This window comes from Anabrus simplex, chromosome 4 (assembly GCF_040414725.1).
Source record: "Anabrus simplex isolate iqAnaSimp1 chromosome 4, ASM4041472v1, whole genome shotgun sequence".
NCBI classification, from domain to species: domain Eukaryota; kingdom Metazoa; phylum Arthropoda; class Insecta; order Orthoptera; family Tettigoniidae; genus Anabrus; species Anabrus simplex.
In genome coordinates, this window is record NC_090268.1 from 234,013,147 (window position 1) to 234,026,518 (window position 13,372).

Sequence of the window (13,372 nt, forward strand, 5' to 3'; positions counted from 1 at the left end):
GGTGCCAATTAATTGCAATAGTACTGTTATATCGGGCGTAAGATCTCTAATTATCTTAACCACCTCTGTATGTCTTTTTGTTTTGGTATTATTAATGGCAGACTTAATCGTATACCTCAAGTGTGTCACTTTATTTAAATCTTACTAAATGAGACCCATTTGAGTACCATATTTTCTCTCAACCCACATTTCAAATTAAACGGTAGCTCAGCCATTCAGATTGGATCTTTAGTTCTCGAGTTGTAAGTCTGAATGGGAGGATATGATTTTGTTACTCTCAAGCTTCGAATGTAGGTAACATGATTGTATAGACATCACATCAATGTGCCTGGAGAAGAGTGAAACATGGACTGTTAATTTTGATTATTAGACTCCATCCTTAGGTGGTACTTCCTCTCAATTGGCTCATTTGAAGAAACGTTGATAGATCCATTTGTGCAGTGTTCACTTATCATTTATAAATTAAGATACAGGCTTATTTTAATATTAAAACATTAGATTTCTTGTAGAAATTGGGGACTTTGCTGTCCAACTCCTAGTACCAAGAACTTACTTTAAATACTGTATTTCATTTTTACCTAGGGATGGTAGCAATGTTATTCATACACCATATTGTTTTAATGTTTTCTTGTTCATGTTTATTGCCAGAACACTGCAGTTCTTAATGTTGCATTGGGAACATGTGCATTCATGGCCAGAATAAATATTAGATGCATGGCATTTCATTAGTTAACTATGTAAAATAAAATTCCTTTCATTAGGCAAGAGAATCAAAATACAATTGCAATTAATATTTAGTGCCATTTACAATCCCATTACAATAACTGGCAACCATCATATCAAGGATTCTACAATGTTTTGTATAAAATTGGGTGTAAATCCAGACTGGCATTTTCTCTAATTTGCTATCAGTTCACATTTGATGGAGCATTTTAAATGTTCATTATTTTACTTTTTTTCAAATGAGGTATTCATCTATCCCATTGTTGCCATAAGACCTATCTGTGTCGGTGCAAAGTAAAGCCAGTTGGAAAAAAACAAAACAGATTTTGTGAATGGAATAAACAGAGTCACACTTTGTATGCAATGAACTTGAAAGTGAATCCATGAAAGGTTGATAAATTAAAAATTATTGCTCATTAGAAGCAGAAATCCATGGCAGAATATTTAAAAGTAATATTTATAAACACGCCTTTGTGATTCAGGCGGCAGCGCGTCTGCCTCTCACCGCTGGGTTCCGTGGTTCAAATTCCGGTCACTCCATGTGAGATTTGTGCTGGACAAAGTGGAGGCGGGACAGGTTTTTCTCTGGGTACTCTGGTTTTCCCTGTCATCTTTCATTCCAGCAACACTCTCCAATATCATTTCATTTCATCTGTCAATCATTAATCATTGCCCCAGAGGAGTGCGACAGGCCTTGGCAGCTGGCACAATTCTTATCCTTGCCGCAAGATGGGGCTTCATTCATTCCATCCCTGACCCGGTCACTGACTGGAAAACAGGTTGTAGGTTTTCATATTCACAAACAGCTGTTCGACACCCACAAATAAGAGATTACAGATCAGTATCAAACTGTTCTCTTCAAAGCCTATCCATTGTCGCTTAATCCATCAACAATTAATGACAGATATTTTACCTATAGCCTGAAGCCTGAAGAATGTCTCATTTCATCTGCTGACAGCTGTCAATCAACTCCAAGTGGAGTTCTTGGTTTAGACCGTATGAACGCATTTTCCCTGGTACAGAAACTCCAAGGTTCTCTACCTAGAAGTCTTTTCAAGGAACATACCCTCAGGCGGCCAATAGCTTGAACGTTTTCTTAGCTTTGCAACTACTAAAGTTACGTTTCCTTCATCAGCTCAATTCTACATTACTTTTCTTTTCGACCCAGGCAGTGCTCGATCCTCTGTCCCTATCATTTTTTGAAAAGATGGGAGTTCTAACACAGTATTTTTACTTTAAATTTAACAAAGTACCATATTTACGCGAATAATCCCTGCCCCCGAATAAGCCCCACACCCTAATTTTAGGAAGGCTCATTTTGTAAAAAATAATTGCCAACATTGACGCAAATAAAACCCGCACCCCAATTTCATGCCTCCATTTTTTTAAATACGCCGTTTTTACACAAATAATCCCCGCCCCCGAATAATCCCCGCACCCTAATTTTAGGAAGGCTCATTTTGTAAAAAAAATGCCAACATTGACAAAAATAAAACCCTTATCCCAATTTCGTGCCTCAATTTTTTAAAAAAATATGTGGGGATTATTTGCGTAAATACGGTAATACTCAAATTAAACTTGAATTTTTAATATTATACTGTATAGGAATTATGGGATATAAACTTCATGTTGATTGGTCCGTATTGAACTGTGATTACACAGAGATTTGGATTTTGTGGTATGGCGCTGAAGATAAAGAATAGTCACAGAGGTGATAAATGTTTTAAATTGTGCATAAATTGCATTAAAGTAAGGCACTTGACTGCCGTTGAAGAATGATTCGACTTGATTAATCTAGATGCTGAAGATTCTTAAAACTTGCGTATCTTTTGTTACAGAGTTCTGATAGCTATAAGACAGTGGCATTTAGGAAATAAGTTATGCACATGCTGTGAATAATGTAAAAACATGGTACATTGATGCCATTAAAAGAGCTTCTAGTTTGATGTCTTTAAAACTGAGGCGAATGTTACGCGCGAAAGTCAAATTATTTCTACGAAGTAGATGGTGAAGATTTGCAGCTCAATGCAGAACAAGTGAACCTGATAAATAATAAAAGCATAATTAGTACAATGGCTGTTAAAGAAAGGGGCCAATCGGATGGCAAAAATAATAATATGTGACTCGCCTTGCGCTGCGGTGTGTGGGGCGTGGCTAGTAGTGCATAACTGATATGAAGGGAAACATAAATAGGGAAGATCAGAAATAGAGGTGAAAAACTCTTTCATTTCTTATTAATGTTACGGCATATGTACATTGTTTATTGCCCATTTGATATGTTATGCAATTTGTGCTTCGATGATGCTTGTTGTTTTAAGGGGCCTAACATCGAAGGTCATCGGCCCAGTGCAATTTGTGTTATTGGCTGATGATGACCTTGACCTTAGGTCGAAACTAGTACCAAGTAAAATGTTTAACTTTTAATGTAAACCGTATTGCAAAAATTTTGTATTGAAAAGGTGGAACTGTCGAACTCTTTTAATTATCTATATATAGGAATGTCAAAAAACCATAAGAAAAATTTGAATTATTCACAAATTCAAATTGGAAACGATTGAATTAACCAAGTTCTACTGTATTTGAAATATCCTAAAAGGGGCTGAAATATGTTCAAACGTTGACAAGAGGCAAACATTATATTAAATTCAAAATTTTATAGTATTTTCTGTAATGAATTTGTCAGTTGGCATCGTTCTTCCACATGTACTGGTAATCTAGTTAATCCACCTTGTTGGATCTCTTCCTGGTGGCCTCTGTCCCTTGGTTTTTCCCCTGAATGATCAACTTCTTCATATTTTCTGGTCCTCTCCTCATTGCATGGTCAAAGTATTTCAACTCATAGAGCTGAATCCGTATAGCTTAATACCGTGCACAAACAAGGCAGTGACTAGATGCTGAAAACCCCTCTGGCATTGTGATTGATTAAGACTCACTACTACAATATATCGTTGCTGATGTGTATGGGCTGATGAAACTACAACAACTACTACTACTACTACTACTACTGCTGCTGCTGCTACTTTACATCCCATTAATTATTTTTTACTATTTTTGGAGATCCTGCGGTGCTGGAATTTTGTCCTGCAGGATTTTTTTTACGTGCCGGTATATTAAGCGACATGAGGCTGGTATATTTCAGCGCCTTCAAGTATCACTGGACTGAGCTTAGGAGGCCAATGCTCTACTGCCTGAGCTACTCAGACCTGGCAGTTGAAACTATAGTGAAAAACACGGTAGTGGAAACTGTGCTTACCTTCACTTCTTGACTAATTATCATTGCCAATTGCCATTCAAACTTTTCTTACCCTTATGGCCGGTTTCTGGAATGGCAGTTATCTGTAGATGCGAAGTTATCAGTGACTTAACATGGTGATACGTTTAAAATGAGTTTCCGAAACAACAATTATCGGCTTCTTCACAGTTATCTCCGCAACGACTCGTAACTGCAGCTAGTGCTGTAGTTACCTCTATGTTAGAACTGATTCCAGAAAATGTCGCTATGAGGCGCCACTCCATAGCGTTTCGTACAAGGTCTTATATTAGTTTTTTAAACATTGGAAAGTGATAATGAACTGGTTATAATAAGTTTACAGTCATTCATTGTAGTTTTAACGTGCTTGGGTGTGCTGGACTCGACAATATTTCGGTTAGTACATTTACTTCCATGTTATCACTGGCTTAGTCACTGATTCCACTTGTATGGTGTCATCTGTCCCAGCTGTTTAGGTTATAATCTCCTCGGAGCATGACACCTCTACTGTAGATATATCTTCCAATACGGGAAATGAATTGTCAAATAAAATAGAACTCGAGTCAAAACGGATTTTCATCAGGCTCTAATTGATCTTTCAGTGTAGCTATAATGTTAAGATCTCTTTTGTCAGGCTTTGAATCATGAGTCCCACCAACAGTTAGTGAACACAATCTGAAATTATGGAGTATTTACCATTAATATTTACATTTGTACTAAATAATGAATATCTTAGGTACCGGTATGCATTTAATGTAGCCTAAACCTGCTGAATAATAAATATAGATTTTTCATTGCTTTTTTTTAATACTATTATATCCTTTAACCAGTGATGTGAGGTCTCATAGACTCCCAATAAACATAAAACATCTGGATTTCTTTAATTAAAAATCTTGCAGGGAGCTGTAGTTTATGTTACCTTCTTATCTGTTTCAACACACTTCACACCCTGAGTCAGACCTTCTTATCTGTTTCAACACACTTCACACCCTGAGTCAGGGTTATCTCGCTACGTTCGATTGAAATTCTCAAGTGGACTTCACGCCAGCAGTCCCGAGAGTATTTTTGTCAATGCATGTTGCGTGGTCAGTGTAAAAAGAATCTGCAACAGTTGCAGCGAGAACAGATGGATATTGCACCATCAGTGCAGAACTTCAGTGCCGGAATGATAGGTTCCAAATTTTCGTAGTGTGGCAGCTCAGAGTTTATTACACTATCTCTACCAGTGCAGTAGTTCCGTGTGAGTGTTAGTGAAGTGATTGGTGAAAGCGTAAGGCAAAAATTCAACAAATTAATAATGCCACGCAAGGTGAAGCAAGTGCCAATGGAAGCCATAGTTAAGCAGGCCGTACAAGAAGCGCTGAGCAGCAAGGAGACACTTGGCACGCTTGCCAACCTCATCCAGGACCAGGTAACAAAGTCAGTTGTTGATCAATTAAAGGAGACTATTAATTTTAATACGAGTGTAATTGAAGAACTTAGGAGGGCCCTGGAGGAGCGGGACAAAACAATCAGTGATCTAAAAACTGAACTGCAGGATAAAACTGACTGTTTGGAACAATATCAAAGAAGGCAGTGCCTACGTGTGTTCGGTATACCGGAAACTGCGGACGAGAACACTGACAACTTAGTTCTAGACATTGCGAAGGAAATCGGGGTCAGTCTTTCCGTGGATGACATTGATAGGTCTCACAGGGTTGGGAAAATCCAGAACGGGCATCCGCGACCTATAATTGTCAAGTTTGTATCATACCGTAAGAGAAACGCTATGTTCTCGAACAAAAAGAAACTTAAGGGCTCGAATAAAACCATCCGCAAGGACCTTACTCCAGCAAGACTCCAGCTTCTTCAGGACGCAGTCGCGAAATTTACCGTCCAAAACGTATGGTCTAGAGATGGGATCATATGTGTAAAACATGGGAACCGAAAAATAGCCATTACTAATCGTTCAGATTTGAACAGTATTCACTAGCCATGAGCAGACTCTCTGCAATACAAGGACCGCCATAGTTGTTTTAGTTCACTTAAGTTAATTTTCCACATAGTTGTAGTGTTAATTTAGGTGCTAATCTTATAGTTGTAGTAGGTACTTCTTACCATCAGTTGTCATAACGTTCAAGTTGGCAGCATTAAGCAACCAGAAAACAAATGTCTCTAATTTCAGCCTCCTTTCACCACTGTCCCAGGCAGGTCATTACCCCGTCGTGCCAGCCCCCTCGAAGAATACCGCTAACCGTCTCAAAGACATTCTTGCGCCCTACCCTACTTCTCTACAAATAGCACATGTCAATGCACAGAGCATTGTCCCACATTTCTCAGAATTCTCCGAAATATTTTCAACCTGTAATCTGCATGCTATAATGATTTCAGAATCATGGCTGCGTCAGTCTATCCCTTCAGCACTGGTTAAAATGAGTGGATACACTTTAATTAGGAACAATAGAGAAGGAAAGCCTGGAGGCGGAGTCGGAATGTTCATACGTGACGATTTGAAATACAAGGTAATATTCAAATCGCCAAGTGAATACTCTCACAGGCCGGAGTTCTTGTTCGTAGAAATTGAAATTCGTGGTACGAAGTATTTACTCGGTGTAGTGTATCGCCCACCGAAGACCGGAAACACAACGGATCTAGAGGAAGCCCTACAGGATTTAATATCCAGGTATGAACACATGGTTGTAATGGGAGATTTTAACACTGATCTGACAAATGCAACTACTGAAACTAGGCGACTAACATGCATGTTTGAATCCATTAATATGACAATTCTGCCCTAACAACCCACACACCATGTTGCAACCTCGCACACACTCCTTGACCTAATCGTTGTAAACAATAAAGACCGTATATTGTCACATGGACAGATGCCTGTGCCAGGCCTTTCCCGTCATGATATGATTTACGTAGCATACTCTTTGAAGTGTCCAAAATACAAGCCTAAGATAATCACATACAGAGATTTCAAACATTTGAACGAAGAAGCCCTCATTGAGGACGCTCTGAGCACACCATGGCACACAGTTCAGAACATAAAGGACATTGATGACAAAGTATCTCATTTTAACGAACTTCTCTTAACTTTATACGACAGACATGCCCCATTACGTACTGCTCGAGTAAATTCACAATTAAGTATTTATTATTTTCCACCTAGTCGATACAATGATTGCTTAAGGCAATTTAATGGTTAAAAGTGGTACATGTTTCGTATTTTATCAACATCTTCAGCCACATAACACTGTTTAGATGAAAAATATATAAAATTGACAAAGTAATATTTTTCATCTAAACAGTGTTATGTGGCTGAAGATGTTGATAAAATACGAAACATGTACCACTTTTAACCATTAAATTGCCTTAAGCAGTCATTGTATCGACTAGGTGGAAAATAATAAATACTTAATTGTGAATCTATTGAAGTGCGATACGGACCATGAAACTGATTTTATGTAATTCTGCTCGAGTAAAGCAACCCTCTAACCCTTGGCTCAATCAAGAAATTCGTGATCAAATGAAAGACAGAGACATAGCCTATAGGTACTATGTGAAATATCCAACACAGGACAATTTTGAGAAATATAAAAGACTCCAAAATAAAACAATGCAGATGATAAGAAACGCTAAAATACGCTACTCGTAGGAAGTTTTAAATACACATAACTCTGCAGCTGTATGGAAAACTCTCCGCGATATGGGTCTAAATAAAACAAAGACAAAGGATAGTAACTGTAATGTACCTTTGGACGATCTGAATAATTATTTTAGCTCAAGAAACGTCCAGACAAACGGAAATACCAAGAGAGCCACTATTGACAAAATATCTTCAAAGAGAAAGCACGGTGGAGAAACATTTTTCTTCTCTCACGTGACTCCAGGTGATGTAAAGAGCGCCCTCAATGACATAAAATCAGGGTCTACTGGACACGACGGAATAAACCTGTCCCTTTTAAGAAAAATTCTAGACATCATTCTCCCTACAATAACGCACATTATTAACACCTCTCTTATGACGGGAATCTTTCCTGAGAACTGGAAAAATGCCATCATCAGACCCTTGCCGAAAATTAGTACCCCTATAACCTTTGACGATTACTGGCCTGTTAGTATCCTCCCTGTACTAGGAAAAGTACTGGAAAAACTAGTACACAAACAAATGACAGACTATCTCTTACATCATAACTTACTCGACAGATATCAAGCAGGGTTCAGATCGAATTACAGTACCAACACAGCATTGGTAAAAGTAACTAACGACATTCAGCTAGCAATGGATAACGGACAAATGACAATTCTAATTCTTCTCGACCTTACAAAAGCATTTGACTGCGTAGACAAAGACATTTTACTAGCCAAATTAGAAGCGATGAAATTTTCTAATAATGTATTATGCTGGGTACGTTCCTATCTCAGTGGACGTAAACAATGTGTGTCAGTGGGAGACAATATGTCTAGATGGCTAAATACTGAGATGGGGGTAGCACAGGGTGGGGTGTTACCACCGCTTCTGTTCTCCCTATACATGAATGACCTATCAGAACAACTGACGAACTGTAAATATCACTTATATGCTGACGATATCCAATTGTATATTCATACCAAGCCGAATGACATACAAGAAGCAACAATGAAACTGAACGAAGACCTATTTAACATTAACGAATGGACTAGTAGCCACTGCCTGAAGGTAAACCCATTAAAATCGCAATCCATCATAATAGGATCTAAAAAAGCGCATGCCAAGTTAGAAAGTATCAATATACCGGTTATCAAGATCAATGAAACACCTATAACACTGAAAGACTCCGTTAAGAACCTTGGAATAATTTTTGATAAGTATTTAAGTTGGTCAGAGCACGCAACAAAAATTTGTCAACGTGTATTCGGCTCATTACACTCACTGCACAAACTGAGGGACTTTCTTCCTGTCAAAACCAGGAAACTGCTCGTTCAAGGACTAATTCTACCAATATTTGATTATGGTGACGTAGTCTATAATAACATAAGTTATTCACTTGGTTCCAAACTTCAACGGGCGCATAATGCCTGCATTCGATTCATTCTAAATGTTCCGCTCCATTCCCACATCAGCCCATTCCTCCATCAGCTGTCCTGGTTAAGATTATGCGATAGACGCAAGCACCATGCTGTTTCTCTTCTGCACAAAATACTGCGAACAGGTAAACCAGACTACCTGAGAATAGATTTCAGCTACCTCTCTCCCTCAGGCAGAACACCCGCAAGGTCATCAACACGATCCCTGTTGTCCATCCCCATTCACCACAGTAGGATGTATAACAACTCATTTGTACCGAGGACCATACGTTCCTGGAATTCCTTCCCGGCTGAAATTAGAGACATAAGCAACCTAAAGGTATTCAAAAGAATGTGCTGGAATTATCTACAATCAGAATAATTTACTCCAAGAAGTACCCTCAAATGTTAGATTAAGTCAAATGAATAAAATGTAAATGTAAGATTAGTAACATTGACAATTTTCGAGGTATAGTTTTAATAATAGTAAATACTATAAATTCATTTTAAAATGTTAAAAACAAATTAAGATACTTTACATTTTCAGTTAAATTACATTTCATGTTAATTTTAAATTATATTAAACTTATTTTTAATTTTAAGTAGTTATAATGTTCTGTTTACACAGGTGTACAATTATATGGTTTGGCATAATAGCAGGCTTTATAGCCTGAGCCCCGCCATGTACAGAAAGACATTAATAAATAAAATAAATAAAATAAAAATAGTGTGCGGCGCGTTTTCATTTATGTGATTATTTTCGTTTACGCTTGTTGTGTTCTGGTTCAGTGAAAAGTGTTCCTTTTTGGTAATTGTGGTGTATTTTTATAATTTTACCGACGACAATGATCAAGGTGAAATTTATGACGATGTCTGCATACTGTGAATAAGAAAGAAGGGGAAATAATATATACCTAATTTTTTGCATCATTATATTGTACATATTTTCATATTATGCTGAATCAAATTGATTGAGATGACTGTGTACATATTAGCCAACCATTTTTCATTCTAGAAAACTTATGCTAGTAAAAGTAACTAGATATTACCAAAATAACCCTAAAAACCTTTGCGTAGAGACATCTATTGGAGGATGAGAGATACTAAACATGACGATAACTGTACTGTTTATTACCAGGGCTTATAAATCTGGATTTAAGTTTCTGGAAACTTATTAAAGTTAACAGCACAGTTAAAGTTACAAGTGCTTTTAGGTAACTCACAGGTAACTGGGGTGTACCAGAAACCGGCCATTAGAATAATAACTTATATATATATATATTGGCATTAAAACTTAGTCAGTTTTTGCCACAAAATTGGAGATCCTCTTCTGTTGTATTGTATGTGCTAGTGGTTGATTTGAAAGCAGTAGCAGAGGAGACTACAATACATGTAGTGTAGCGATTTCAGTTAGGGTTAGAGGCCATAAACTAGATTCATCTGTTTGTCTGTTGTTGCTAGAGCAGTATGCATTTACATTCTTAGATGAGAGGCAAAATGACAGACAGACAGGCAGACAGACAGACAGACAGACAGACAGACAGACAGACAGACAGACAGACAGACAGACAGACACTCTCTCTCTTTCAGAACAGTGCCATAAATTGAGATTGCACTGGTAGTGAAAAAGATAGTTGTGGAAATTGTGACTACCTTCACTTCTTGAATAAACATCATTGCCAATTGCCTTTCAAATTTTTCATATCCTTAGTGTAATCATTTTTCATACTACTGTTGCATCTTTCCAACTTATATTAAACATACATTGCACTTCCTTAGTGTTTCTGTGGTTTCATGTTCGGAGAAATTGAGTTAGTTTGTTAGTATTGGAAAGGAGCAAAAAGGTGTCGAATCAAGTCGTATAAAGATAGAAACATGGTAAAGAACACATCACAGGACGGACACAATGACAGGTCAGTGCATGGGCTTGTTTAATCCACTTCAGTAACACACTTTCCAGCTCAGGAAACTGGCCCTCACGCACTTGTTATCATTTGCCTCTTGCTCCTTCTTCAGAAGCATATTCAATTTCTTTCCTCGTGTTCAGTAAGGTGTTCAGTGTGGGTGGTGGAATGTTCATTTTCTGTCCAGTATTCACACCCTTTATATGAAGAGTGTGGCCAACTTCTTCAATAAACACTAGCTAAGCCAACATTCACGAGCTGAAACAATTGCATGCTGCTCTCTGTGGGCGTACTAACAAGGGGGGAGAGAGAGTGTGAGTGATCGAAAAAGAAGGCATTACTTTTACTTCTTGGTTAAGGATCAAGCCCATAAGCTGTAAAACAATATGGAATAATTTTAGACCCTATAAGGTGCAAGTAACTAATTTTGAAATAATCATCAATAGTAGGGAAAATAATATCTAGTTAAACAGTACTATAAAAATTTGCTCATCTTAAACGGGGATGGGGAGGTTAATGGCGATATGTTAACATGTAATTAATAATATTAGAACTGGGACTGACAAAAATAATTGTGTTAAGTGGGAAAACATGTTAACGGAGAACGTACTAACGAGATTCCACTGTATTCATAATATAAAAGAGTATATTGTTTGGTATTGAATATTACATATAGGACTATTTACACTGTTGTTGAACTATTATTATGTATTGATCTTTGAATGTAAAAATTAGAACAAATAATTAAAACTTTTACGGACTTTCATGGTTCTATTTCTACAGTATTTTTAAACAATTATTATTGGGCAGCATTTGATTTCTAGAATGCTGAATAATTAATACAATGCCCACTTATGTATGAAATATTTTGTTATTTTATCAAACATTATGTTCAAATGTGCTATTTTTCAGCTGCTACAATGTTTCAGTATTATGTTAAGATAGTACCAACAACCTACCAGAAAAAGGATGGATATATCTTGCAAACAAATCAGTTCTCTGTAACTCGACATCAGAAGGTATGTGTTCTAAAGGTTTTATTCTTTTTCTTATGAACTAGTATGTATGAAATAGGCCATCTATCACTCAAATATCAGTCTTTATATGTGGGAGAAAATGGATTGTAAAAAAAGCATGCGTATTTGTTTTAAAAGCATGTTTTTATATTTCTCTTAATTTCTCCCCTTAAATTTCTTAATAGCTTTCTTGGCAGCCATGGGTATTACAAATAAAGTCTTATACATTTGATTTTAGATTAGCGAATTCAGTTCCTGTTAGTAAGGATAAGTATAGATATAGCTCTATCTTGCATGGACATTCGAGGCGTCTAGTATCAAAACCGGCCAAGTCACTCAAGGCATATTTTTCAATATGAACGAAAAACCTGTAGAGACAAAGCAATGATGGTCAGAAAAGATTTTTTTCACAGTTATGTCCTTAATGGTTTAATATTTAAGTTCCGCTGTTTTGAGAAATCTAACTCATAATTAACCCATCTTTTTTGTTAATTTAAATTTTGACTTGGCCGTTTTTGTTGCAGTTTTGTACAATTTCACAAGGTATGAAAGTAAATCTTTCAGTTCACCACTCGGAACAATATCCACGTTACAGCACACAATAATGACAAAATACGAGCACAGCGGAAATAGGATTACTTTGGCGCCAATGACGGTAAGAAGCCCGCGAATACGTAAATCAGTGTTGCAAACGAACAAAAAACAAAATATTATGATTTCAAAGAATATACATTACAAGGAACGATTTTGCCTACTGATATTATCACATTGTTGCTTAAGGTAACAACACAAGGTTCCAGAAAATAATGCTGCATCATAAGGATTGTCGCTCGTCCCTTGACTTGGCCGGTTTTGAATTCACTGGCTGCATGACTTGGCCGATTCTGTTGCATGACCGAGAATTCAGTGCTCTATAACATGAAGACATGGACGATTTTAAAGAATATTCTTGTTTCACCTGATAGTGCTATACTTCTACTTCAAATTGATAACCTTAACTCATTTTCGTAAATTTTGTGACTTGGCCGGTTTTGATACTAGACACCTCATTCATCATCATCATCATCCTAAACCATCTCCAGTTTCCCGGGTGTGGTATATGAGCCTCCTACACCTCATTCATATTCTATATAAATAATAATTTTGTGTGGTGATTGCTAGCCTGGTGCAGTCATTGTAAAACAGACCTTTAGGTGAGTGTGGGCAGCATCTGCCATGTATAGTAAACTGTGTTATTAGTGTGGTGGAGAATAGTGTTATGTGTACTGTATGAGTTGCAGGAATGTTGGTGACAACACAAATACTTACTCCCCAAGCCAAGGGAATGAACTGTTTACATTAAAATTCCTGAGGCCAGTCGGAAATTGAATCCGAGAACCAAAGGCCAAGATGCTGATCCCTGAGCCACGGAGCCAGACGGTATAAAATTCTAGCAACAGTATGTCAAG

The 13,372-nt window shown here is 37.2% G+C and overlaps 1 protein-coding gene across 1 annotated transcript in view; it reads left to right on the forward strand.

The window, feature by feature from the left end:
* LOC136871819 (endoplasmic reticulum-Golgi intermediate compartment protein 3) overlaps positions 1–13,372 on the forward strand; it is a 138,726-nt gene that overhangs the window by 101,704 nt on the left and 23,650 nt on the right. The window contains exon 9 of the mRNA XM_068227218.1: positions 11,821–11,927. Coding sequence (XP_068083319.1) covers positions 11,821–11,927 — 107 coding nt within the window. The remainder of the gene's footprint in view (positions 1–11,820; positions 11,928–13,372) is intronic.